This window comes from Daldinia caldariorum, assembly GCF_022478825.1.
Source record: "Daldinia caldariorum strain CBS 122874 unplaced genomic scaffold F4812scaffold_2, whole genome shotgun sequence".
Taxonomy (NCBI): domain Eukaryota; kingdom Fungi; phylum Ascomycota; class Sordariomycetes; order Xylariales; family Hypoxylaceae; genus Daldinia; species Daldinia caldariorum.
Window position 1 is genome coordinate 2698417 of NW_025953038.1, and position 27183 is coordinate 2725599.

The 27183-nt window shown below is 46.6% G+C and overlaps 6 protein-coding genes across 6 annotated transcripts; 2 read left to right on the forward strand and 4 right to left on the reverse strand.

Annotated features, from left to right (window-relative positions):
* Positions 1 to 2378: 2378 nt before the first annotated feature.
* Positions 2379 to 4111, reverse strand: F4812DRAFT_192580 (flavohemo protein). The gene has a single exon (XM_047930145.1). It carries the CDS (start codon positions 3953 to 3955, stop codon positions 2714 to 2716), a length of 1242 nt encoding a protein of 413 aa, XP_047794101.1. The 5' UTR covers positions 3956 to 4111; the 3' UTR covers positions 2379 to 2713.
* Positions 4112 to 5080: 969 nt separating this feature from the next.
* Positions 5081 to 8661, reverse strand: F4812DRAFT_415466 (glycosyltransferase family 4 protein). The gene is made up of 10 exons (XM_047932980.1): positions 8134 to 8661; positions 7889 to 7914; positions 7455 to 7831; positions 7118 to 7398; positions 6816 to 7018; positions 6479 to 6735; positions 6337 to 6423; positions 6256 to 6278; positions 6077 to 6203; positions 5081 to 6019 (listed from the first exon to the last, which is right to left on the reverse strand). The coding sequence occupies exons 1-10, from the start codon at positions 8216 to 8218 to the stop codon at positions 5383 to 5385; spliced, it is 2103 nt and encodes a 700-aa protein (XP_047794102.1). The 5' UTR covers positions 8219 to 8661; the 3' UTR covers positions 5081 to 5382.
* A 422-nt stretch (positions 8662 to 9083) lies between these two features.
* On the forward strand, positions 9084 to 10026 carry F4812DRAFT_415468 (uncharacterized protein). Its single transcript, XM_047932981.1, has 2 exons — positions 9084 to 9506; positions 9578 to 10026. The coding sequence occupies exon 2, from the start codon at positions 9667 to 9669 to the stop codon at positions 9952 to 9954; it is 288 nt and encodes a 95-aa protein (XP_047794103.1). The 5' UTR covers positions 9084 to 9506; positions 9578 to 9666; the 3' UTR covers positions 9955 to 10026.
* A 190-nt stretch (positions 10027 to 10216) lies between these two features.
* F4812DRAFT_415469 (uncharacterized protein) lies at positions 10217 to 12033 on the reverse strand. Its single transcript, XM_047932982.1, has 2 exons — positions 11428 to 12033; positions 10217 to 11373 (listed from the first exon to the last, which is right to left on the reverse strand). The coding sequence occupies exons 1-2, from the start codon at positions 11800 to 11802 to the stop codon at positions 10585 to 10587; spliced, it is 1164 nt and encodes a 387-aa protein (XP_047794104.1). The 5' UTR covers positions 11803 to 12033; the 3' UTR covers positions 10217 to 10584.
* A 735-nt stretch (positions 12034 to 12768) lies between these two features.
* Positions 12769 to 22809, forward strand: F4812DRAFT_192623 (vacuolar protein sorting-associated protein 13). The gene is made up of 2 exons (XM_047930146.1): positions 12769 to 19415; positions 19464 to 22809. The coding sequence occupies exons 1-2, from the start codon at positions 12958 to 12960 to the stop codon at positions 22612 to 22614; spliced, it is 9609 nt and encodes a 3202-aa protein (XP_047794105.1). The 5' UTR covers positions 12769 to 12957; the 3' UTR covers positions 22615 to 22809.
* Positions 22810 to 23000: 191 nt separating this feature from the next.
* On the reverse strand, positions 23001 to 24709 carry F4812DRAFT_449681 (cytochrome P450 52E1; the record flags this gene model as incomplete). The annotated part of the gene is made up of 3 exons (XM_047936000.1): positions 23001 to 23202; positions 23281 to 24200; positions 24266 to 24709. 3 exons carry the CDS (start codon positions 24707 to 24709, stop codon positions 23001 to 23003), a joined length of 1566 nt encoding a protein of 521 aa, XP_047794106.1.
* Positions 24710 to 27183: the final 2474 nt, after the last annotated feature.

Here is a 27183-nt window from a genome sequence, read left to right on the forward strand (position 1 = left end):
AGGGGGGGAAAAAAACTTTTTTTTTGGTGCGTGAATCAGGAACTTGAGAAAGAACGAAAGAGGGAGAACCTGTCATAATAAGGAAAGAGGACCATATTCTCAAGACTCACGATAACAAGCAAAAAGGTAATACGTGACTCCAGTCCAGTATTATGGAGTACACATGATCATATTGGTATGGGATTCACAGCCATGCCCTCAGCTATACGCCCAAGCACACACCGAGCTGTAAATAGTAGGAAGATGTACGCCTTCTATACAAAAATTACCTATATTAACCTTCCCAATATGGAAAACGTAGCTGGAGTGGAATAAAACGAAGCTAGATCGGGAAATATACATGTGTTGGGCTGAACAAGTAAACTAAGATGGGTAATCTGACAAGCTGGAACTCCGGTAACTCCACGTATTTATAATCATGAATTGACTACGAGCTTTGGTTTCAGGTCGCCATGGAATAAGTTTCTTTTCGCAGCCAACATGAATATAGCACCCTTTGTGTTAGGCTCTTTCAAGTGGCCCTCAGTCCAGTCCTTTCAGCCCTAATGAGGCTATATCTGCCTTACATGGACACGGCCATGTCATGTTGAACTATCAACATAGCCCCACCATACGCTTCATTTTCCGTATGACATCTTTTCCATATTGACTTCCACTTGACATAAATGAAGAACCCCCCTATAGCACTCCTGCTACACGTATGTAGCTCAAGGCGCAGCACTAATTTTGGGGGTTTACTGGTACCAGTCTCGTAAACTACTATCAATACTAAAAAAAAAATTTCTAGATATAAGTATAGTTTGGGGGCTTAAACCTGTCAGTTGAGCAGCAATACTGTCCATGAGAACCCTCCGTAATACCCCAGGACCCACCCCCTATTCGAGGTCTTTGTAAGGGATGGAACCCGAGATACCCGAAATCGACTTTACCTATCATATATTAGTCGTAGAGCCAGCAGATCTGGATATGGGCACTTTGAATCGATAGTGTGACACCGTACCACCCCTCTGGGAGACCCGTTCTCGTCGGGCATACCGAGCGTTCTTATCGAGGCTTATCCAAAGGATCTACCTATCTCGGTGTCGAAATTTCTCTTGGTAAAATACAACACGTCGATACCACACTGACTATCACCAGGTATTCTTGTATGCCTACTAAGGTTGTTTGGGTTTGTTCTACGACTTCATCTACCTAGGTAGATTATGATTTAGATAAGTGCTAACGTATTGCGCTTCGATTTGAGCATATAAATAGCGGTGGTATAAGGGATAATTTAGCAGGAAGCAATGAAATGCTATTTACTGCGCCAATAATATACTAAAGATACTGTACCCGATGAGTAAATACGTGCTCGTGATAGGTTATGTAGCCACTTACCCATTGAGCACGTCGTGCAAACAAAAAGCATCGACGCCAATCTAGACAATAGCCGGCGCTAATCCAACCGACCTCAAGTACGCTTAATAACTGCGAGATGCTAGGAGGTTCTTCCACAAGAAGCATTATAAGGCCGTCCCTTACAATATATCTACCTTGGTACCTACCCTAACTCGTACGAGTATGCTAGAGGAATTCAAACTAGCAACAGGCTAGTCTTTACACACTGATATTAATAGAACGTCTTGCTTGAGCATGAAGCCTGATCTGCAGCCTCATAGCTACCTAATTCTCATCTCGTGACTATTATAAAACTGCCTTAGGGACATGTACCTAAGTTAGTCAGGTCTCAAATTCTTACTAGTATCTATCCGAGACGACGGAGCGTATCCATGGTGCATCTTGCTTTTGTAACTTGAATCACACTTTCTAAGTATTTGTAATAAGCTATCTTGCTGTAGGTCTTCAAGCCATACTGTTTACGGAAGGAGTAGCCTATGAGGATTCTTGACAGCTCCCCGGATAAGAAAGCAAAATGGATATAGTCGATTTAGGAACCGACAGATCAGCGTTTGTTTGCTACATATCAAACTCCGGAGTAACTGATGGCTGGGGAAGATTAGGTGCGTGTACTATGCGGTGAGTTCCGACCTAGATTTACGGAGGTAGGTTAATTACGAATTAGCCAATGATACTTGAATGGCTTCAAATACCGATAGCAGCTAGGTATTAACTCTAGGTTATCAACCTGTATGGCCACGGACGAACCGAGCATCATTCATGTTCGTTTTCAGGTGCTCTTTTCGAGCTTTTGAACCTTCAAACCTTTGAGCCTTTAGCTCCATAAGTAAACAATAGAAAGCTCATATCGACCCCGCTGAGAATACAAAGGCATACATAGCAATCTATAAGGTGCATCTTGTTCTTTGTTTGGCGTTGCGCTAGATGACATCTTAGATATTAGCTTGGACAGCTTGGACAGCTTGGATAGCTTTATATAGGTCATTTAGTAGTTTTCTTTATCATTTGTTAGAGCAGGGAGTATAAAGCTACGTATAATTCAGAAATGAAGTCTAGATCACTTGGCCAACGAGGTTGGCCGGTTTATCCATGCGCAAGAAAAAATATACGAAATGTGAGCGGTTGATAAGAGAGGAATCTTCCAAAATGTCTTAAGTATCCATACCGATGGCGCCTAACCTCCTTGAGAAATCCGATCCCGTACTATACGAAATATATACATGACAAACAACATGTGTCTTGAAAGAATCACATGCAGTATACTTATTCACAGTTTGCCTTCCCCGCAAGCATGCCAGTACCTAAGCAAAAATGTCTACTGATCGCCGGTCCCGAAAATTTCGATATGTATCCGCTCTGGATTCACTCCGACGCTGACCAGATACTTCTCCATGTCTTTCATGAACGCGTAGGGGCCGCAGATGTAGTACTCGGCGCGCGCGTCGTCGAGGAAGAGATTGGCCTTGGGATCGACCTTTGCGAGGTCCATCCTCCCAGTGAGGTGGTAATCGACGCCCTGGACATCCTTCTGCTGGGGCGACGTCACAAAGAATATCGCGTTAATATTGTTGCCGTTGACATCCTTGGCGCATGTGTCTCGGATGTGGTTGCTGAACGCTCGGACTTCAGTGTTGTGCACACCGTGTATCCAGGAGATGCGCCGGTGGGACCCTGCGTTCACGGTGCTGTTGAGGATGGATATCATAGGTGTAAGACCGACTCCGGCCGAAATGAGGGCAATCGGCTTGCTCTCGTCTTCCTTGGGGTCGACGAAGAATTCTCCAGCGGGAGCTGTAAGCTCGATAACATCTCCCTCCTTATACTTGTCGTGTAGCAGATTGGAAATCAATCCCGGAATTCCGGGCTCCTTGCCCTTCTCCTTCTTCACGCTGATGCGGTAGTAGTCGTGTCCCGGCGCGTCGCTTAGCGAGTACTGTCTGGGTTGCATGTGGCCCATCTCGGGGATAAATACTTGGAGGCTGATGTACTGGCCCGGCAAAAACGACGGGAGCGGCTGTCCGTCTTCGGGCACGAGGTAAAAGCTTGTGATTTCCGACGACTCCGGTACTTTGCGCTGGATCTTGAAGCGGCGCCAACCCTGCCAGTTCCCGTGAGCGGCGTACAGTTGCTTTTCCCTGTTGATGAAAATATCGGCTAAGGCGCCGTAGGCGGCCGTCCAAGCCTCGGCGATTTCGGGCGTGCAAGCATCGCCTAATACGGCAGCTACGGCCTCGATGAGATATTTCCCTACGATCTGGTATTGATCGGCCTGGACGTTTAAGCTCTCGTGCTTGTGCGCGATGCGCTCGACGAGATCTTTCAGATGGCCGAGATCGTCGACGTAGGTGGCGTAGGCGAAAACGGCGGCGGCTAGGGCACGCGGTTGCGCCCCACTGGTTTGATTGGACATGCTAAATATATTCTTGAGCTCCGGATGGGCAGCGATCATGTTATTATAAAAGAGTGTCGTAATCGTTGTGCCATGTTCCTTCAGAACTGGAGCGGTCGCCTTAACGACAGCGATATGCTCCGGAGAGATGGGTGCAGCAACAGCCATCTTGGATTAGGTACGAATAGACGCAATATGGGGATTAATTAAGTGATGATACTCAATTTTTTCAGAGCACGGTAAATATAATGTTATAAAATTCTTGGGGAATAGAAATCGCTAAGATCGTAGCAAGCGGCGAATAAGGATACCTTCCAGGTAGCTAAGATGCTTCATAGTGCGGACGCCCACTCTTATATATAGGGATTGCATATCCCCTCTCTCCAACGCGAGAATACTAACACATCCGACATAATTGGCTACTTCTACGAAGGGAGAAACAAATGTTTGTCCAGTCTCCGGTATTCCGCCAGTCTATCGTACCACGTTTCTTGTGGAGGACGCCGGGTTGATGTCTGCGGTTGAGTTGTGGCGAGTAAACGAAATGTCAGAATCGCCTTTTTTTATTCAAAATGAACCCACCAGGTCCTCCAACTAGTTTCGTGGATTTACCATCTCCGCGGTGGTCAACCCCAAGGTCATCCCGGATTTTATGGGCACTTGTTATTGCAGTTGGTTAGCAGGTTAAGTGCATTAGGTACCTAGTATTAGATTCTCTCTGAATGGGGATTTGAATGACTCGATTATGTCGGTTACTTGGTATCTTCCTGATAGAGTGGCTTATATTAGGAGGCTCAATCTTTCTATCAACTTTATTATCCTGAAGAAAAGATCATACCTCTCTCTCATGTATCCTATTGACGCCAACCTCGGCAACGGAGCTTCTTAAAAGCCCGCCTTTTTTTCTTTTTGGACAGACAGTTTCCATAATATGCATCACTGCCTGAGGATCTAACCTCTAAAAAGATCACATTATCCTCATGCCTTTTTTACAAACTCCCTTTTTCCGCGGACCGAGGAGAACCGACTTGGATTCGGACATCACGGGGAAGATACGGGGAGGCACGGAGAAAAAAAAGTTTGGCCAACGCTTAGCGAGGTGCTAATCAGAATTAAACGCCTGTCAACTTCGCATTAGCCATCTTATTACTCATCGACCGCATCTGGGCGACCCGCCGAGTTGGTTTAACAAGTTGGTCGGATGCAAATAGGGTCATTTTACGTAATTGGCCCTGACTCTAGATGCTTCCAATATTTGTAAACCCGGTTAGTACTGGCAAAAAGTCATATGATATATCTTAGGTAGTCAAAGACCACAAATTTATATAGAACTATCTGTCTAACTCTGTATACCGAGCTACCTCTAACCTGCCTTACCTATATAACTTCTATGAATCGACCGTGTGGGGGGTATCGGTGTACTGAAAGAGTGGCAAGACATCGACCGAACCCGCGATAACTTCCAAATTCCGGCTTCACGGTCCCACATATGCCGCTTGTCTCCTCCCGCCCCCTCAAAAACACATCTATAAAGCTTACTCCCCAGAATATAAATGAAAGACATCCCTCCATCCACGTTGTGTAAACCTAACTATCTACTCTTTGATGCTGCCCTCGTAAAACCGAGGCAACTCAATCTGGTGGGTGAAATGTCGTGGGAGACGATTCTCTCCTTTTTCATATGGATGACCAGCTTCTTCTCGCGCTAGATCATTGACCCAACGGCAATGTCCTTCGAATGTCCTGGTACCATCCGACTTGACTCCAACGTCGTAAAATTTGTTTGCCAGATGGAACCAACAAAGCGCGTTACCAACCGTACCAACTTCGTCGCTGACACCAGTTCTCGCTTCCTGGCTCATTCGGTCCCACAGTTCTTGGTCCGTAAACAGCTCTATGAGGTGCTGAGCTACGGCCTTGTAATCGCCGGGCTCAACTAAAAAGCCGTTGACCTTGTCTTTCACTTGAATAGGTATGCCACCAGCTAGTGTTGCGATTACCGGCCGTCCAGCATGCAATGCTTCCGACACTTTAACCTCGAAACCTTCTCGCGTAGATAGCTGGAGAACCACATGAGCGTTCGCGATTAGTGTGTTGAGAAGCTGGTCATTGGCTTGTAGGCGCATGACACTGATGTCATTACTATAATGCGGGTAATGCGTCTCGATCTGTTCCATGACAATATCATATATCAAGTTTCCGTCAGGGTCATCGATGGAACTGTTGCCCGTGCTGTATCGCAGAATTAGCAATGACTCTTCAAGTTTACAACTCTCGCAAACTACTCACACTACTAGCTGAGGGATGTCTTTTAACCCCAACTCTTCAGCGCGCCGACGGAATTCACCGTACGAATCTATGACCGTAGGTATACCCTTTGCTGGGTCAAACCGCGCGACTTGAATGATGTATTTGGCTAGATGCTCATATTAGTATATGCGACAAAAGTAGGAGTCATAATGCCTCACAGTCCGGGTATCTCAGTGGTGTCCTAAAAACCACTTACGTCAGTATTATCATTTTCTTCCATAGATTCTTGATAAACTTACATGCGTTGGGCGTGGCACTGCTCATTGTAATTACTTCGGTAGTAACCGCTATCCCAATCATTTATGTCCTTATTCAACCCATCGAGCCTTTGTAACGTTAGCCAAATACCAATACGGTCATTCCAAAACATAGGAGACTTACCAATCTGTGGTAGCCGGCATGTACGTGACTAGATTGCGAGGCACAGTGTGCGGGACGAATTTAGGGATCGGATGGCTCACGAACATATCGGCATGGCGGATGTTGTTCCATAGGAAAGACCATGCTTGCTCCTGCGGCGAGCCGCTCTGAGCAACAAGATCACTACGGATCTGGATATGAGAGCGATAAATAACGGGTCGGTTTGGCGTGATGTTCTTGATTAGCGGAATGAGACCAGGCATTTGAGGGTCGTCGATCTATAATGCTTAGTTAGCTCCAATACGCCATCAACGAAGATAGGCGTGGAGACATCAATGCAATAGGGCTCAACACGTACCACAACTATGTCGGCACCACCTTCTTCAACAGGGCGTAGGGGACCTCCTCTGGAGAGCCAATAACGGTTGGCATTTTCGACAATCCAGTCTGTAATCTCCTGTTGCTCTTCCGGGGAAATACGCTCATCTGGCTGGCTCACACCTTGAAGAATGTTGTGCATGTTCTTGGTGCTTCGGAATACGCATGGGCGCGGTTTCGGCACTAAGATATACTGCTGTTAGTATTTCCCGACCGAGGACTCAGTATTGCCCCAATAAGGGGCATACGAGCTGTATGATTTCAAGATATATCCCAACATACCGTACCAGGTTAAGTCAACGCCTGCCAGACGGGCAAATCGCACTAACGCGTGTCGCATGAGTGCAACTCCACCGCCTTGAGGGGTTGCGCTGAAGAAAGCTATCTTGACTTTCTTAGCCTTCAGCTGCTTGGCATAATGCATCGTTGAGTCCCACGTAGCAGGACTGCAGGTCGGTTGGTAATCGTCGAGGGTAGTCAAACGAGCTCTGAAACCAACGTCACTCATAACTACGCCGCGGAAGGCGACCTGTAGAATAGGAACCAGAGAAGGACCAAAGACCCTAAAAAGATATGTTATCATCGTTTAGGACTTATAAAATTGGGCTTTCGTACTCACATTACACATTTACGTGCCATCGAATCAGCCTGCTCGTCGACATCTTTGTTATCCCAGAAGGATGTCTCCGACTGGTCGACATCGAAGTCAACAGGGACAATATCGATTTCCAGCCAAAGGCGGGAATTAAGGGTAGGGCTTATATCCTTTAAATTCAAAGGGAGCCCAGCGCCGACGAACTTGACAAAGTTTTCGTGCTCGTACTTCTGAATCTGCGAAATCACATAATCTGCGATGACGTCTTTGTCTTTTTGGTCAGGGTCAATTTTCAACTCCTCAACCATAAAATCAAGCAAGTAAGTGTGGTCGTGGGTTGCAATGGACAACACTACGGTGCCATCGTCATTCTTCACAGCTGAGATACCGACAAACAACGGCTTTATATAATAAGTTAGCTAATCATTATGCGACTTCAAAAGTTGGATAGAACGTACTGTGAGGGCTCGCGCGAAGGGCCCGTCTATTATGTGTTAGTGTCGCATCCCAAAAAAAGTGGTTTATTCGTAGCACCCCTCCTTTCTTATAAGGAGAGAAGGGTAGGCTTATGCTGGTGTTTACCGGCATAATAGGTCTATAAAGAAAGATACCGATACATACTGCAGACATGTTAGTCTATACCTATATGTAAAAAGAATGGATGACCCATTAGGGATTTAAAAAGGTCCTGACTATACTGACCATTTGGCAGCGAACTCGCTTAATCGGCGCTGGTGATGCGCAGAAGCCGTGGAGAACCTCCTTCTCTTTTCTACAAGTTGTGCCATTAGGTTAGGCACTTATTCGACACCAAATGTGAGAGGGTATTATCGGTCTGGTAACTGCCTGTCGGATTGTATTATAAACTTAAGCTTTATGATTGCGACTGAAGATTGAGGACGATCTTGGCCATGAAGAGGGAACAGGTCTGGTATATTTATAAAGCCAGATGATTCAGTAGGGTAAAGAGGTAAGTGGCATGTAATCACAGCATCCGGGAGGACCGGTTGAGAGAGCTCAGGAAAGAGACATGCGGTGTGAGGCGTGAGAGCTGAGATGATTCCATTTCATTTTAATGCTTAATACGTCAATACGTCAATGCCTCAACTTTGGGTTAGGAGGTAGGTACATGTGTAGTGTATGTGCATCCTAACCTGGGGAAGTGGTATTGTATTGTACAATACATGGAAGTACTTGGAAGACCTTGGAGGGGTCGCGGAGGCGCATTGGGTTATCCGTGGGCCTTGACTTTACCTATCGGTCACCTGCCAATATTACCAATATTACGCCTACGCCTACTAGGTTCTCTGTCAATACGGAGGAAGTGGGATGATCTTACTCTCTATCCCCGTCTATCAGTTGCAACTGACAGGAGGCGAAGCAAACATATTTTGAAGCATGGTCTTATAATCTTAGCACAAACTCTATAGGTATGTATGACTCTGAGGCATGTACTTGCTCCCTAACCTCATATTCCTACCCGATGTAAAGTGCTTGAATTGTACCCCCATGAATCAGCTGAGTTATTGTATTCCCTGGAATCGGGGATTGAACTACAGCGTCACGATGACGCCAAAATTGGGAGGGATTCGACGAGAAACGTCTATAGTAAGTACCTCGGTGTAGTAGATATGTCTATGCCAAAATAGCTAAATCGCGACATATATTGGATACACATAGATAAGAACGTAGTTGTAGGGTTAAATTAGAATTGAGGCTCAAGAAAACTTCCCGGGTCCATGGTTTCCCCCTTCCCTATCTGCTTTTTAATTACCTACCCTGCCTACATGAGGTAGGTAGGTAGGTAACGTTATGTAGGTACGTATGTACGTATGCTACATTACCTGCGGAAGTGCCCCTTAGGTTGTTGGTCACTTTCAGCGGTTGTGATCGTAAGTTGTAAACCACTCGTTACGAGTTGCCAATAAAAAGATCCAAATCTTAGGTACTCCCGCCCCTCGTACGATTTTCGAATGTTGCTCTGCCTTCTCTCGAGGCGAGGACACCACACCTTTGTTAGTCTCGTGGGATGCTTTTTTCTTTGGATGCGCTTCGGATCGTAACATGTCCCGTATTCTATCAACTTACAAACAGCCAACATTAAGATCTCGTAGCATCAGCCAGGAGAATCAGGGGAATAAACTCACCTTCGCTCTGCTTTCATCGTGCCCTCTAAGGAGATCGCCTAAATTCATAGCCACGCAATTACGAGTGCCACCGCTATGCCAGCTCAATCATGTCGCGCTGCTCTAGCATAGCCAAACGTATCACCCGACTATGGCCAAGATTTTGGGCAATGCTCATGATTCTCTGTTTACGCTGCTCGTTTGTTTTCCTGTTGACACTCGTGTTCCCGAAAATACCAGTGAGTGTACTAGCCAGCGGTCATTGTCCAATCATATCACTAGCTACGCGGTGTAACCTGCTAAATCAGGAAAATCAGGAATTATCTCTTTGCCAGGTACCTAATGTATGTACGCTCCGAGCCACGACTTGGAGATTGTGCACTTGGAAAATGGTCTAGAATACCTGTTGAAATTTCGGACAACAAAATATCCAAGAAGCGGGCTATTTTATAGGAGCCCTAAGTTTGCCATGTGATATTTAGAGTCACTGTAGAGTCTAGACTTTGTCATTGAAGAGCACGAAATTACGAAAATGGTGATCCATTTACCCCGCAATTTGATTCCGTATCCATTCCCGCACGTCTACATGCGCGACTAGTTCTGGGGCGCGTTTCCCCATTCTTCCGTCTAGATATGTCATGCCTCTATGTTTGTACAGAGCCTTGGCGTTGTCTAGCTCTTGTTAAGCTTATCCAGTTTACTCGGGTTATATGAAAGGTTCATAATCGAAATTACAACAATGGGAGCTTATATATCTGACAATTAGTCAAACTATGGCCCAAATGAAAACCCTGGGAATCGATGATTTCAGGCAAGGCAATTGAATTAATTCGCATGCCAGTATTATGTTGGAAGAATCGCATGAAAAAGCCCGGGCCTCCTAATTAACAAGTACCTAACATTATTTGACATTATCTCTGAGCAACTGATCTCTGAGTAACAAACCCGCCAACTTTCAACAAGCATATCCCAATAGGTACCTCCTAGGTATGCAAAGCTTATAGCTTAAATCTTTTCAATGCATTCAGTTACTCGTCCGATCCCTCCTTTTTTTCTTCCCCCTTTTTCTCTTCTTGGTCACCATCCTTCTTCTCGTCCTTCTGCTCCTCGTCCTTCTGCTCCTCTTCTTTCTTCTTCTCTTCGGCCTCCTTTTCCTTCTTCATTTTTTCTTTATCCTTTCTCTCAAGCTCTTCCCACTTCTCGTTATAGTCCTCTTCACCCCATCGATTGTGTAATCTTTCATCCACACCTGTCAGCCTTGGCTTGGCATCGCCAACTTTCATCCGGCCAATGAGACTGATGAAGAGTGCAGTTCCCACGATAGCGGTTAATACAAATCGGTACGTTGCATACCACGAGGGTGCCCAAGCCCGAACGGTAGCTCGGGAATCAGCGACGTACAGCAGTACAAAGGCCGCAAACTGAGCTGTGAGTGCAAAATCCATAGGCATGAGCAATGTAGGCCATGCTACCGCAGGGGCTAGTACACCAAGTCCGTACCGGAATCGCGTGCGAGCTGGGTCGGGTGTCTTTTCGGTGTACTCCATACCCCAATGGACTGCGCCGAGGAAGCTTATTATAACGGCGCCGTAGCCTAATTGTATGGGCTCGATGACAGCAAGTAAATGCCGAGCCGTATCATGGCTTATTAATATACTGTTTAGGAAATTGGATGTCGTCGGCCATTCAGTATTCAAATTCCATGCAAGGTAAACGGTAGAGAGAGAGGTGGCGAAGTAAGGCAAGGTGCCTGCAAGCCCAAGGAAGAGTGGCTCTTTTGGAACTTCTGAGAGGTCAAAAGTATCCTTGACAGTTTCCTATGTAAACGTCAGTGGCTAGATCTGACCAACGAAACCATGATAGACTCCTACCAAATCATCTCTGATTCCATGCTTGATAGATTTCTGTTCTCCTTGGCCGCTGGACTCATAAAAATGACGGACACTCGACTCTGTGGTTACCACTTCTGGGTTCGACTCAAGTTTACGCTGGCCGATTCTTTTGTCTTCTTCTGGGTCCGTTCCCTGTTGGAAGCCACTCGGCGTCTTGGTAACGTATGACGTTGTTTGTATTGGGGAGGGTTTGCGGGAAATAGGCGCTCTTGGGTATGTTGAATTGAACTTAGTAGCTGTGACAGCAGTCCTTAGGTGTGGTCTTGGTGCCCATGAGGCTATAGACTTTGGCGACGCAACTGCTCTAGATGAGCTTATTAGGAAAGATCGCGTGTTTCGTAGCATCATAGTCATCTGAATATCTGACTGTTTCCAAGAAGCTTGGGTGGTTTAAAGAATAATCATATAGAGGGGTGACGATAGTTTAGATCTCTAAGACATACAGTTCAACCATACCTTGTAATGTTTATTTCTAGATGGCGCTGTATGGTTATCTATTAATATATGATGGAAATCGTAAAATTGGTTCATTTTGTAAAGACGTGTTGTTCCTGGTTGTGCTCTGCTTGACTCAATGACGTAATAGTTTAGATGTGTACCACCAAAACATAGTATCCTATGATGTAGTTTTAACGTACAATACACAGGTACCCGGTAGCCCCTCCATCAGTGGCTGGAGGTTGGGCTTCCATGAAGTGGGCTTGAAAGGGCCGCTGGAGTTAAATCCCCAGACTGGGCGCTCGTAATCAAGCCACAGCTTAGTCTAACAAGCAGCGTCATCACCAAAAGAATTTCAATCTCACAGCTAATCAGAGCTCGCGATATTCTGTTGCCTTCCTCGTTAAAGGTTAGGCTTTCCCCAAGGATCGCTATCGCTATCGCTATTCCTGATTTTAAAGCTTACCTGTTTTTATTAGAGCTTTCTAGGTCTACGACACACCACCCACATCCCACATTTCCTTACCTACACTCATCAACACCGGCGTCTTATTTACTCTTTCTATTCCCTATTCTACCCGGTTCAGGAACCGCGGCATACCTGTAGGTACCTATGTAAGGTAGCTTGCTACCCAGTTCAATCTACCTTGGGTAGTACTTATCTAGATATCAACTTGCTCCTGTGCAAATTCAACCTTTTTTCCGCCTCATTTTATCATTTATTTTTCCTCAAATTCAATAATCATTGCTGCACACACACAGCGCGCGCGTCCTATATCTGCTTCCAGCCTACCTAAGTGATACCCCACCACGATTTCTACGATAGTCCATGGTTCGTTTTCCTACCTAACCTAGGTACTTTGCACCACTGTCGAGTTATAGCGTCATCCAATTCGATTGCGAAATCCAACCTGCCTCCAGGCGATACTTCCATCGAACGAGGCTCCTTGTAGTACTCGTAGTAGATCCTACTCGTTCAACCTCATCGCATTTGCTCAGATGAAGCGACCTGTTACCCACCGTTAGTTCATAGACTCGCCCCCGCCCGGGTTACGGCGCAATATAGTCAAGATGTTAGAAGGCTTGGTCGCTGGGTTGCTCAACCGCTTCTTGGGCATGTATGTCAAGAATTTTGATCCTACCCAATTGAAAGTCGGTATATGGTCTGGCGATGTGAAGCTCCGGAATTTGGAGCTCCGCAAAGAGGCTCTTGATCAGCTGAAGCTTCCCATAAATGTCATGGAAGGCCATCTAGGAGAGTTGACCCTCGTCATTCCCTGGTCAAATTTGCGAGGGGCACCGGTAAAGGTATTAATCGAGGACGTTTTCCTGCTGGCGTCTCCGAAAGAAGAGGCGGCCTACGACGAGGAAGAGGAAGAACGCAGAAGACAGCGATTAAAAATGGAAAAATTGGATTCTGCTGAGCTTTTGAAAGAGAGGTCGCAGGAAGGACTCAGCCAGGAAGAGCAAAAGAAGAGTCAGAGTTTTACAGAGAGCTTAGTCACTAAAATTGTCGACAATCTGCAGGTCACAGTGAAAAACATTCATGTGAGATACGAGGACTTCATATCAGCCCCGGGACATCCGTTTGCCCTAGGTGTCACCCTTGCCGAGTTCAGTGCAGTCAGTACCGACGGCGAATGGAACCCTACTTTCATCCAAAACTCGACCGAGACAACGCACAAGCTAGCCACACTCGGTGCGTTAGCAATCTACTGGAATACAGATAGCACCCTACTTGGTCCGGGCCGTGAAGTGGATAGAGGAGAGGAGCATTTGTCCCACGCCGATATGGTTAAAAGCTTCAAAAATATGATTGGCAAGGGAAATGATACTGCCACAGAGGCAGATCATCAGTTCATTTTAAAGCCGGTAAGCGGTCAGGCAAAGATTGAGCTCGACAAGACAGGCGACGTGCATGTGCCCAAATTCAAAGCGAGCTTGCTTTTCGATGAAATCGGCGTTGTTCTCGACGATGATCAATATCGTGACGCGTTAATGATGGTTGACCTTTTCCATTATTTCATTCGTCATCAAGAATACAAGAAGCTTCAGCCTAAGGGGGTGACGCCCAAGGAAGACCCTCGTGCTTGGCTCAAGTTTGCTGCCAATGCAGTGCTCACTAAAATCCACGAGAAGAACCGAAGGTGGACTTGGGACTACTTCCGTGAGCGCCGTGATGACCGTCGTTCATATATCGAGTTGTTCAAGAAAAAGAAGGCAAATCAGCAACTCACACTAGAGGAAATTGACAATCTCAATAAGCTCGAGTGGAAACTAGGGTATGAAGATTTGCGATTCTGGAGGTCGCTAGCTCGCAACCAATTGCGAAAGGAGAATGCGGAGGCACTCAGAAGAGCACCGCCTAAAAAGGAGCAGCAGCAACAGGGCTGGTTAGCTTGGGCTTGGGGTTCGAAGCCTTCCGAGCAAACCGACTCTACGGAGGAAAATACTCAGATGACCGAGGAGCAGCGCAAAGAGCTCTACGAGGCGATCGACTGGGACGAGAAAACCGCTCTAGCTGAAGTTGTGGACACACCACGCGACATTATCAAAATGCAGGTCGATGCGTCTCTTAGCACTGGTAGTTTTACTCTAAGACAGAATCCTCATGGAAAAACGACCGATTTGCTAAGTCTGCATTTTGACGTCTTTAAGGCGAAAGTATTCAAGAGGCCCGACTCCGTACTCGCTGATATTAGCCTGGGCGGTTTCCGAGTCAATGATGGTACTACCCCAGAGAGCTTGTTTAAGGAGATTGTTCGGGTCAAAGACGCTCCAGAAGCGAAAAATAAGAGACGGCTTTCCATCGCCGAACTCGAGAGGGCTGAACAGGAGACCTTCTTTGATTTGCAGGTTGAGCAAAATCCCCTTGATGGTCAGAGCGACTTTGCGGTCACGGCGAAGCTCAAACCACTGGAGATTGTGTGGAATCCTAACTTCGTTGTGGGTGTCGTTGACTTCTTCAAACCACCCGAGAGGCACATGGAATCTATAACAGCGTTGATGGAGACTGCCGGCGCTACCGTTGAGGGGTTGAGACAGCAGACGCGTGCTGGTCTTCAGTTTGCGCTTGAAGAGCACAAAACTATAAACGCGAAATTAGACCTCCAGGCACCTCTTATCATAATCCCTCAGTCTATCAAGACGCCACGATCTACATGTCTCATTCTAGACGCCGGTCATATTAGCGTCAACAGTGAGCTTGTTGATAAAGGGACTTTGAAACAAGTACAGGATAAGCACAACCACCAATTCTCCGATGAAGACTTCAAACAGCTCGAGTCTCTTATGTATGATCGGTTCCTAGTCAAACTAACGTCAACGCAGGTCCTTATTGGACCTTCTATCGAAGAGACAAAGTCTCAATTAATTGAGAAGGATGACAGTCGGATGCTTCATATCGTGGAGAAAATCAATGTTGATTTTGTAGTAGCTCTGTCAATATTGCCAAAAGCACCTAATTTGACGAAGGTCAAAGTATCAGGACACATGCCTGTACTCCATGCAATGGCTTCAGACACCAAGTATAAAAGCCTCATGAAGTTAATTGATGTTGCAATACCAAAGTTCGATGAAGAGCATCACCCTAGAACCGAAGGACAGTCTATGAAGCCTCGCCAACTTAGTTCTTCGTCGAACCGCTTACCAAAACTACAAGATCGCAAGGCTTCATCCAACTTATTTCTAACTCAGCAAACCGCCGTGATCCTAGAAGATGACTCTGACGATGGCTTGGATGAATTTGAAGATGCTGCGGATGGAACTTCGAATCAACGGCTTAAAACACAGCAGCGCAACTTTGAGTTCAAGTTCGCTGTCGACAAGTTACAAGGCTCTCTCTATCGGAGTGACCCCGATGGAGTGCAGCCTGAATCCCTACTTGTGGAACTAATCGCGGAGAATTTCGATCTCAACTTCTATATTCGGCCTTACGACATGGCAGCCGAGGTATCACTAGGCTCCGTGACGGTAGACGACTTCGTTGATAATCCTCCGGCGGAGTTCAAATCTATCGTGTCTTCCGGCGATACCGAAGACCGCCAGCAACAAAGAGATCTTGTCCGCGTCAGGTTCACCAGAGTCAAGAAGGAATCTCCAGAGTTCATGCCTGTATATGAGGGCATAGAGACCAACGTCAATGTTGCTGTTTCAACTATCAACCTGGTTGTTACAAGAAAGACCTTGCTTACACTACTAGACTTCGTGCTCACGACATTTACCAACAATAATAACTCGGGCTCCCAACAGCAGAGAAGGTTTATAGATGTGGGCGAGGAAGACACGGTTGAGATTATTGAACCAGCAACTGGTTCACAGCAGAGTGAGGGCGGTTCCATCCGCGTCAAGGTCGATCTGAAGAGTATCCGCATGATTCTAAATAACGATGGGATTCGATTAGCAACTCTCTCGTTCAACCAAGCTGATGTTGGTGTTTTCCTTCTTGGTAGGACGATGAGAGTAGCAGCAAAACTAGGCGACCTGACACTAGTAGATGATGTTAATATTGGCGCGTCAGAAAGTTCGAGCTTCCGTCAGCTCGTTACAATCCAAGGGGATGAGCTCGCTGATTTCCGTTACGAAACATACGATCCAAGCAACGAGAAAATCTACCCAGGATACGATTCATCTATATACTTACGTGCGGGATCTATCAAGGTTAATTTCCTTGAAGAGCCATTCAGAAAGATCATCGAATTCTTGGTCAAGTTTGGCAAAATGCAGGCCATTTACAATGCTGCTCGTCAAGCAGCTGCTAACCAGGCTCAGCAATTGCAGCAAAGCACCAGCAGATTCAAGTTTGACGTCATAATAAACACCCCTATCATCGTATTCCCCCGTCACCTTTCTCCGGATCGACCAAAACGCGATCTAATTACTGCTTATCTGGGTGAAATATACGCCCAGAACAAATTTGTGCCGTTAGATGATGCGGAGGACTCGGAAATCGGCATGAAGCTTTCCGCAGGTATCAGAAACATCAGACTAACGTCGCTATTCCATTATCCTAACGAACAGTCCGAAGAACTTGAAATGATTGATCATGTAGATCTTGGCTTCAACCTTACCTACGCTGAACACAAAGAGGGATGGAAGCGTCCAGATATGGAGATTGGAGGCAGCATGACTGACTTCAACCTAAGAATCACTCAATATCAGCTCAACTTCCTCCTAGAAATTTCCAGATCAGTGCCAGCAGCCTTCGCTACAGATGCCGATGCTAGAGGAGAAGAAGCTGAGCGAGATGTGGACGAGGGTACATTGCGACGCGCTAAAACGATGTCATCCACCACCAGCAGGTCTGAGGACCAGTTAATTGACCTCTCTCCAGAACTAGGCTCTAGAGAGGACGTCTGGACGAAACTCGACCTCGTTTTCAATATACACAAAATAGGCCTTGAGCTAATCAATGCTCATGAAAACCAACCTGTGGGTGACATGGACAGCGCTAGTCTGTCACGATTCTCCTTGGATGATAGCAGGTTGAAGACTCGAGTACTGGCAGACCGCTCGTTAGAAGCAGAGTTTGTGATTCAATCATTCACCATACATGATAGTCGCACTCGCGAAGATAGCAAGTATAGAAGAATCATGGCATCTTCTAATAAGAACGTCCAGCAATTCATGGCGAGCGTATCAATGTCAGGCGGCGATGAGCGCAATTTAATTGCTGTGATCGCCATTGACAGCCCTAGGATCATCTTCGCTTTGGACTACCTCTTCGCGATTCAAAAGTTCCTCATGGCTGGACTACAAGCTAAGGAGCCCCCACAAGCTGCCTTGGAAAGTCCCGTGGAGACTCCCGATATTTCTGATGCCGAGTCAATGCAAGTACAGTCGACTGGGAAGTCATCTCAAAAAAGTACAAAGAAATCCCAGTCAGAATCGGGGGCTACCAAGAATGGGGAGTCTAAGCTCAGCATTGCCTTCCGTGTTAATATTGTCGACTCGCAGGTCATACTAATAGCTAACCCCCTCAGCTCTAGCTCGGAAGCAATTGTGTTAGGGACGAAACAAGTACTACTCTCGCAACAACACTCGTTGACATTTCAAGTTAGCCAAGTTGGCATGTTTCTCTGCCGCATGGACAAGTTTGACGACACTCGACTTCGTATCCTTGACGACTTCTCAGTCCAAGTATCGATGGACAATTCGCGGACTGACTATACAAACATCCACGTTGATATTGACCCATTAATTCTTCGGCTTTCGCTTCGAGATATACTTCTTGTTCTCCAGATCATTAGCAAGGCATCTGAACTTTCCGAGAAGGACGATAACGAACCTAATGCCAGTGCGTCTAACAAGAAAACCAAGGAAATTCGGCAAGCTGGTCTTAAAGAACGTACAGCAAGTGGTCGGGGACACTCTACTGTTGCTACCAGTAGGAGTAAAACGGCCAAAACTTCAGGTACGATAGTCACTAAGAAATCCGGGAAGGGTCAATTGAACCAACCTCATGATGTCAGTACGGCTCCTAAGCGCCATGAGGAACTTAGTGCCGCAATTGCTGGAATTCGTGTTGTGCTGATTGGTGATGTTCACGAGTTACCGATTCTGGATCTCAGCATTAACAAATTTACGGCTTCATCGACGGACTGGTCCAGCAACCTCAAAGCAGAGACTGCGATTGATATGTATATCAACGTCTACAACTTCGCAAAGTCCGCTTGGGAGCCACTCTTGGAGCCCTGGCAAGTAGGCCTTGGCGTTGCAAAGCAGCAAGATACAGGTCTCTTCTCGGTTGATGTCTCGTCCAAAAGAACATTTGATATTACAATCACAACCGCAACAATCGCCTTGGCGTCTAAATCATTCGACTTCTTGACCAAAGATGAAGATGTCTTGGGTAAACCTCGTGGAGTAGAGGCCCCCTACAAAATCCGGAATTATACAGGCTTTGACGTCTTAGTGGAGGCTAGAAGTCAGAGCAATGACGAGAAGATCTCCCTCAAGCTACAAGACGGCGAAGAGGGTCCATGGAGCTTCGAACACTGGGAAAAGGTCCGAGAAAATATCACGTCGGAAAGCAGTGCGACAAGCAGCGTTGCCGTTGAAATCGAAGGCAGTGGTTTCGATATAGTCAAGAACATTCGTCTTAACCGTGAGGGCGAATTCCTCTATAGCCTACGACCTAAGACGGATAATACCCTCCATCGGCTACTGGTTGAAGTAAAACTAGGCTCAGACAACATCAAATATGTTACCCTTCGATCACCCCTTGTGGTAACAAACGAGACACAGATACCCGTCGAATTAGGTGTGTATGATGCCCAAGAAGGGCATCTGCTTAAGATCGAGAAGATTTCACCAGGGGAAAGTCGACCGGCTCCGGTGGCTGCCGCTTATGTGAAATCCTTGTTGGTACGACCAGATTCTGGGTTTGGTTACGCATGGTCATCCGAACATTTGTGGTGGAGAGATTTACTCAAGAGACCAACACGCACACTCGTGTGCAAAGGCGAGAATAGTGACACATTCTATTTCCAACTCAACGCAAGCTTTGATCGTGGCCACTTCCTCACCGGGTGAGTTTCCAGCAAATAAATTCCATTGAACGTCGCTAACATTTGTAGGAAATATCCGTACATGAGATTAAAACTCTCTCCTCCAATAGTCCTAGAGAACCTTCTTCCCTACGACTTCAAATATCGCATTTATGACAGAAACACGAAACGGGATTGGACGAACTTTCTGCGGAAGGGTGGCGTTAGCCCCGTTCACGTAGTAGAGTTGTCTCATCTTCTATTGCTGAGTATCGACATGCAAGATACCAACTTGAAGCCCAGCGAGTTTGCTATCATCAACCCTGGCGCACATGAAGACTTCCGTAAAGAGTATAAACTGATATGCAAAGATAGTGAAGATCTCTCTCTACATCTTAGACTTCATTATTTCAAGATCCCAGACGGGGGTGGCGCTTTCAAAGTTGCCGTATATAGTCCCTATGTCGTACTCAATAAGACTGGTCTACCGGTCGATATTCGCGCTAAGCAATTCTTACAACAGCCGAAGAAGGCTGCGGGTCAATCGGCCTTGGCGGATACTTCAGATCAAGAGCGGCCGAAAGCTTTGCCTTTTATGTTCTCATACAACAATGATGACCAACGCAACCGAGCCATCCTCAAGATAGGCGATTCCGAATGGAGTAGGCCGCAGAGTTTCGATGCGATTGGAAGCACAACCGAGATAGTCTTGCTATCATCGAAAAAGGATTCCGAAATCCATGTTGGTATGACTGTAGAACCCGGTGAGGGAAAATACAAGTTGACAAAAGTTGTCACCCTGGCGCCACGCTTCGTAGTCAAGAACAAGATCGGCGAAGAGCTTGTTATCAGAGAACCAACTTCGTCGAAGACTATGACTTTGCATCCTGGTGGCTTGCAGCCTCTCCATTGGCTTCAAAGATCTGCTACCAAGCAACTTGTTTTAAGGTTCCCGGGGATCGATGATCAGTGGACAGCACCATTCAATATATCGGATTTGGGTACAGTGCATGTCAAAATTGCAAGAGCTGGGCAGCGACAACGCCTCATCCGAGTCGAAATTTTGATGGAAGACGCGACGATATTCCTCCATCTCAGCATGGAGACGAAAAATTGGCCTTTCTCCATGCGGAATGAAAGTGATGTCGAGTTCACTTTCTATCAAGCAAACCCGAATATAGACGAAGATGGGGTTGAGGATCGCTCTGGATGGAGGCCGATTAGGTACCGCTTACCACCGCGCAGCATCATGCCCTATGCTTGGGACTTCCCAGCTGCCAAGTTTAAGGAAGTGGTTATCAGCGCCTTCGGCAAAGAACGCCACGTAAAACTAGCGGAAATCGGTAATCAGATCCCGATGAAATTCGTTACCGGTTCCGGTACCCAGAAGATAATCGATATTACTGTCGCTGCTGATGGACCAACTCAGACGCTTATTTTGTCAAATTTCAAGCCGAGCAAGAGTCTTTACCGCCAGAGGACCCATACGGGATCAAGCAGCAGCAGTGCAGGCGGTTTCGAAGTCAAGAGTCAGGATACCGATATAGCATTCCAGGCACAGTTAAAGCTCTCCGGTATTGGTATCTCGCTCATCAACCAACAGTTGAAGGAACTGGCATACATAACATTTAGAGACATCAACCTCCGGTATAGTGAATCGGCTCTATATCAAACTATCAGTACATCCATCAAATGGATTCAGATTGATAACCAGCTATATGGCGGTCTTTTCCCGATGATACTTTACCCGAGCGTGGTTCCAAAGCAAGCACAGGAAACCGAGTTGCACCCTTCATTACATGCCATGGTTACACGAGTGAAGGATGATTCGTATGGCGTTTTATACGTCAAATACGCTACAGTACTGCTTCAGCAGATGACCATTGATCTTGACGAGGATTTCATCTATGCCGTCTTGGATTTCTCCAAGATCCCAGGAGCATCATGGTCCGAAACCAACGAGGGTAAGCTCTGCGATGAAGGCCTAGATATCCCCGAGCCCAAGCAAGAACAATCAGGTCAAGATATTTACTTTGAGGTCTTGAACATACAACCTATGCAACTAGATTTATCGTTCATGCGTACCGAACGCGTTAACGTAGAGGACAAGACTTCTTCTCGGAATCCTATTATGTTCTTCGTCAACGTGATGACTATGGCCATCGGGAATGTCAATGATGCCCCGATCCGGTTGAACGCATTGCTATTAGAAAATGCTCGAGTCTCCATTCCTATTCTGATACAAAACATTTCCAACCACTACAGCCAGGAAGTCTTATACCAGGTCCACAAGATCATCGGTAGTGCGGACTTCCTCGGCAATCCCGTCGGTTTATTCAATAGTATCAGTAGCGGCATAACGGATGTCTTCTATGAGCCATACCAAGGGCTTATTATGTCTGATAAACCCGAAGATCTAGGACTGGGGATTGCAAAAGGAGCCGCCAGCTTTGTCAAAAAATCGGTCTACGGTTTCTCAGATTCCTTTTCCAAAGTCACCGGCAGCTTTGGCAAGGGCCTAGCCGCCGCCACCTTAGACAAGCAGTTCCAAGATCGCCGGCGGATTACACGAGCTCGTAATCGGCCAAAGCATGCCTTATTCGGCGTCACTGCAGGTGCAAATTCTTTCTTTACCTCTGTTGCGTCTGGAATCGGTGGTATCGCCCGGAAGCCCCTCGAAGGTGCAGAACAAGAAGGCGCCGTCGGCTTTTTCAAAGGCGTTGGCAAAGGCTTTATTGGTCTTGCGACTAAGCCTGCTGTGGGAGTTTTCGATCTCGCGTCCAACGTATCTGAAGGTATTCGCAATACCACAACTGTATTCGACGGTTCCGAGCTTGATCGTGTCCGCTTGCCGCGGTTTATACCCATAGACGGCATAGTTCGTCCTTACAATCAGCGCGAAGCCTTAGGCCAGTCCTGGCTCAAGCAAGTGGACAACGGAAAATACTTCAACGAGGAATACATCGCACACTTAGACTTACCCAGAGAAGATATGGTAGTTATGATCACTTTCAGTCGAATTCTTCTGATTAGAAGCCGGAGGCTTACTACAGAATGGGATATACCTCTGAAGGACGTACAGACGATTACAAAGGAGCGCACAGGTCTCAGCATCGTCTTACGCGGCGGTACTAATGGGCCGTTTATTCCTGTAAGTGAAGAGAGCGGACGAGCGTTCTTATACCGAATGGTAGCTGTGGCTGTAGAAGAATTCAATCGTAGATTCAGGGGCTTGGAGTAAGAAGGCTCTCACCGGCAGTTAGGGCAGTGTGAAAGAGCATATGGGGGTAAATTCAAAAGGCGGTGCACGGTTTAATGCGTGCTTTAGGTTAGGAACTCGAGCAAAATATCTTGGCGTACGGGGTTTTTATGTATCCTTTAGAACATGACATATCATGACCATTATGACGCTATTGTTATCGTGTTAGCCAGTGATGACCGAGCTAGGTGTATTCCATTGCACACGCGTATGTTAGTAGGTACCTAGGTAGGTACGTTTATTATGAAGCTCATGGAGCATTTCAGAAGCAAGCAAGGTATTCTGTAATATCTTTAGCACGTAAGGTATAAACTAGCATTCTACGTATTCCATCTCAAGGCTCCAAAACAGCCAGCGATGTTCCAAATTCACGCAGACGTCATGCTAACCCAACATCCGTGCAGCAGCGAAGTATTGACGCCGAACTTTTGGATAAGTGGCCTGTCATCCTTTCGCTCAATCTTCTCGAAGGCTTGTAGGAGTCGAAATGTGACCAAGGCTAGCTGCGCAAGGGCGAATTGTTGGCCAATACAGATGCGTGGCCCAGCATTAAAAGGGACATATTCGAAACTGTGAATATGTTAGAACCCATCAAGTCTAGAAAGTTCAAGGCTATCATAGATGCACACAATCAACGAGGACACGTACGTAGTTCTTAAGATCTCCCAGCGTTCGGGACGAAACTCATCGGCATCGTCGCCATAGATGTCCTTACGCCGGTGCAATGCCCAAGGTATGTACCTGAGTATCGTACCCTTGGCTACAAAGATGGGTGACTTTCCGTTTGGTCCGCCACCAGTAGGTAGAATGGTGTCGCGCACGGCTTCGCGGGAATTGGTCGCTACAGGCGGGTTGAGTCGCAACGCTTCTTTAATGGCCCAGTTCAGATATTTCATGGATCTCAGACTTTCCCAGGCTGGAAGGTCTCTTTCGTTTTCCAAGTTCAGTTCTTCAATCTCACGCCGGATAGCCGCGACTACATTCGGTCTTCGGGAAAGTTCGAAGAAGAGGTATGACAGTACACTCGTCGTAGTGTCTCGCCCGGCTGTAAATATGCTCAGGAGATGATCGCGAATGACTTCATCCGGCTCGCCGGTTCGAAGCAATTCGTTCAGGAACATGTATCTCTTGCTTTCTCTCTCTTCTTCGCTTTTCTCGCCTTGCTCGGCCTTTACTTCTGCGACATACTTTTCCACGTATGCATTCATAAAAGCCGCACATTCGTCCATCTCGCGATCGCGAAAAAGCATTGATATCCAGCCAAGCCTAGCCCGGTTGGCAACCTTTTGCATGCACACATCGAAACAGCGACCAAACCGTAGGCCATCCTCGGGCGCGTTGCCGAGGATGTCGGTCGACCGTCCAAACATAAAATCGGATATAGTGTCGGTAGTTAGCATGGAAAACATAGCTTGTAAGTCAATGGGACTGCCATCCCGCGGAATGGCCGCGATAAGTTTGGCGACGTGGCGATCAAGGCACCGGAGATCAGCAACTTGATCGCGGACAAACGCGGGGCGCAATGCACTTCTTGCCCGCCTCCAGGCATCCCCATTAGAGGTAAAGATCTTATTAGGGGGGAGCCATGTTAGTCAAATATGAGCACCGAAGATATTTAAGGTAGGAAACATACGGAGTAATGGCCAAGGACAGGGAGAAAGGCTTTCATACGTAGGTCAGGAAGATCCCAGTCGTCGAAGCGAGTAACGAGCACGGCGCGCACGTTGTCGGGCTCATCCGTCATAATCGTGTCTCCCGGGCCAGGGAATACGCGATGCTTCAAGGTGTGCCCTAGCGTGCGGAAGAGATCGTTCCAGGCCGCGAGCAGCGTGTTCGACTTGATGTGCTGCGCCGCTTTCAGGAGGAAGCGCACTCCGAAAGGGTCGTTTGGGAAGGTCGGCGGGAGCGAGCATCCGTTCCGTATCATCCCCGCATAATACCGATGCGTCCCCCCCAAGGACGTCTGTACGAACCAGCCCAGAAGTAATAGCAAGACCGCGAGCCCCTGTTGTCCCATTGACAGGGCCCCGGGTCGCAGGTAGAGGATATCGAGCGCCAGTGCCGCCGACAGAACCATTATAACGGCCGTCGCAAAGAAGTAGCGCTGCTTCGACTTTCTGGTAAGGGATACCATCGCATCTTTCTCGTTCTCGTTCATAGAAGCCATCTCGTATGATCTGTTACCCGATAAGAAATAACCAAGGCGAAGAGGGTATCTTGAACCTTAGTTCATATCCGGTAACTACCTAAAGTATAAGTAGTAGTTCCTGTTTGCCCGCACGTACCCTAGCGCGCGACGCCCTGCCACGAAGAGGGGATGTCACATTCCGCCAATCGTCTGTGCAAGTATCTGGCAAAGGAAAATAGCCTGCTCGGTCCTGCGTGCGGAAGAAAAGAGATACCTAGGTTCCTGTGCGGCCAATGATGTTGTAGATGACGGCATCACATGCGAAATGCACCGCCACTAAAAGCTGATGTCTCAAAATAGCCACGAGAAATATCTGAGACTGTGTTAGGTATTCTCTACCTACCTAACCTAAACAGATAGTTTGTGCAACCCATCGAATACTATAGGGAATCCAAGTAGTCCGAATTCTTCGTCAAGTTTTGAAAGTCAATGCCTCTATATTTACTCTTGCTTGGGTCAAGAGAAGTTCGGGATAATATTCATATCTAAAGGCACCATGTTCAGTATCTTCCGAGTCCATAACTGTGGTTATATACCTGTTATGCATGAGAAAGGAAGGTGTCCCTAAGCACTCAGCTTATCCTTCACACCAACATTAAAGGGTCACTCTTCTTACCTTTACTATTTATAAGTTAGCAATTCTATGACTTGAAACTTTAGTTGCCTAAGTGCCTGGTACCTACCTAAACTAATTTGTTTTGTAGCTTTAAGTGCTCTAATAGTCTTCTTAACATGAGCTGGGAACTTCATACCTTATTATAAGCTAAAGACTTCATTAGGCGTTTTATATTGTCATTTCCTAAGATTATTATTCCCTCGATTAATTATATGTTCTATTGTATAGGTCTTAACTGCTTTAAAGTGAAAGTTTCATGTAGTTAGTCTGCAGACTTCTTTCTATAAAAAAGGAAGAAAAAAAAGGTACCTGTTTTACTTATACCATCTAGACCTATTGTTCCAATCTAATGTTAGGTCAGGTACGTCCAGGCGAGTTTACGGTGTTGCTCCATTTCTTAACGTTTATAGATTTAAACATTGGAATATTCATAATAATTAAAAGCAAAATGCATTCAAGTCTAACCGACGTTACCGTAAGTCCCCGGTCGAATGTAGCGTGAGTCACGAACGTTCGCAAATCATTCCGAGGCCCACACAAATTCCGTGGTAAGGACGGCGTCAATGACGTCAATATATGTTGGAAAGAGAAAAAAAGTGCCGGCGGCCCTGCATGGCACATCCGTCAATGGCTTGAGCAAGTGGGTAACTAGAGAGCGGCGACGAATCAAAAAATATCTGTACGTACCAGGTAGGTAGTGTATAAGGATAGGACCTGACGCTTCCCGTCTTCCATGGACCTGTTGAGACTCGAAAGGTTCAACAGGGGTGTCCCGCTATGACGAAATGTCTCTAGAGCCTTGCAAGTTGCAGTATGCGCGAAAACAACGGAAGAAAAAAAAAAGAAAAAGAAAAAAAGAGCTTCATCGAAAAATTTCTAAAATCCCGAGAAATCTGCGCGTGTCCGTATCGTATTCCCTTCGTTTTTGTGTTCCGGTGCTAGAGTTGAAACATACGGTTTGGCACCTAAGGTAATAATACAATATCCAATGATGGAAAGGTGACGATATTTGTCAGGCCGTCAGCTCAACACATAACACATAACCCTACCTACCTAGGCACCTGAAAATAATGACAGAAATGAGGAACTTGAGTTGCTAAATACCTATATCTACCTGTTGAGTGGGCAGTTTTACGAAACAATAAACGGCATAACTCTTACTAGTTGTGTTAGTACTCTTCAGACTAGAACGGGCAACCCGACGATTACTACATGTAGGCAGAGAGCCCAGTAAGGCATTTTTAAGGCATTCACCGTGGCATTTACACATTACAGGGGAACACATAGGAGCACAATGAGATACACAGCACATACACAGCACATACACATCACCCAACATTTGCATTATCCTTACCTACGTGGTCGCTTGTTGACGAGTCCACAACGTTGACTTTTATATGAGGTACCTAATATATCTAACAGCTCAACCGTTATGGCAGTATGAATATTTACTCGTCCGATTTGCAAAATCCCCATGCATAGCATCCGTACCCTAATAACCCCACGGGCGAAGCATGTGCGAAGATCGCCCGCTAATGGGTTCGGGTCAGCCCCTGGGAACCCCCCTCAAACTGCAACCCTTGTGGTCTGTTGGTCTCCACGGATGGGGTAGGTATTTCAGCATCTTTGGGGTTAAACTTCACTGGGGGGGGGGGGGGGGGGCCCCCCCGGCGGGGGGGGGGGGGGGGGGGGGGGGGGGGGGGGGGGTGTTTGGGGGAGCGCCCCACGCAGGAACAAGAGAGGACAA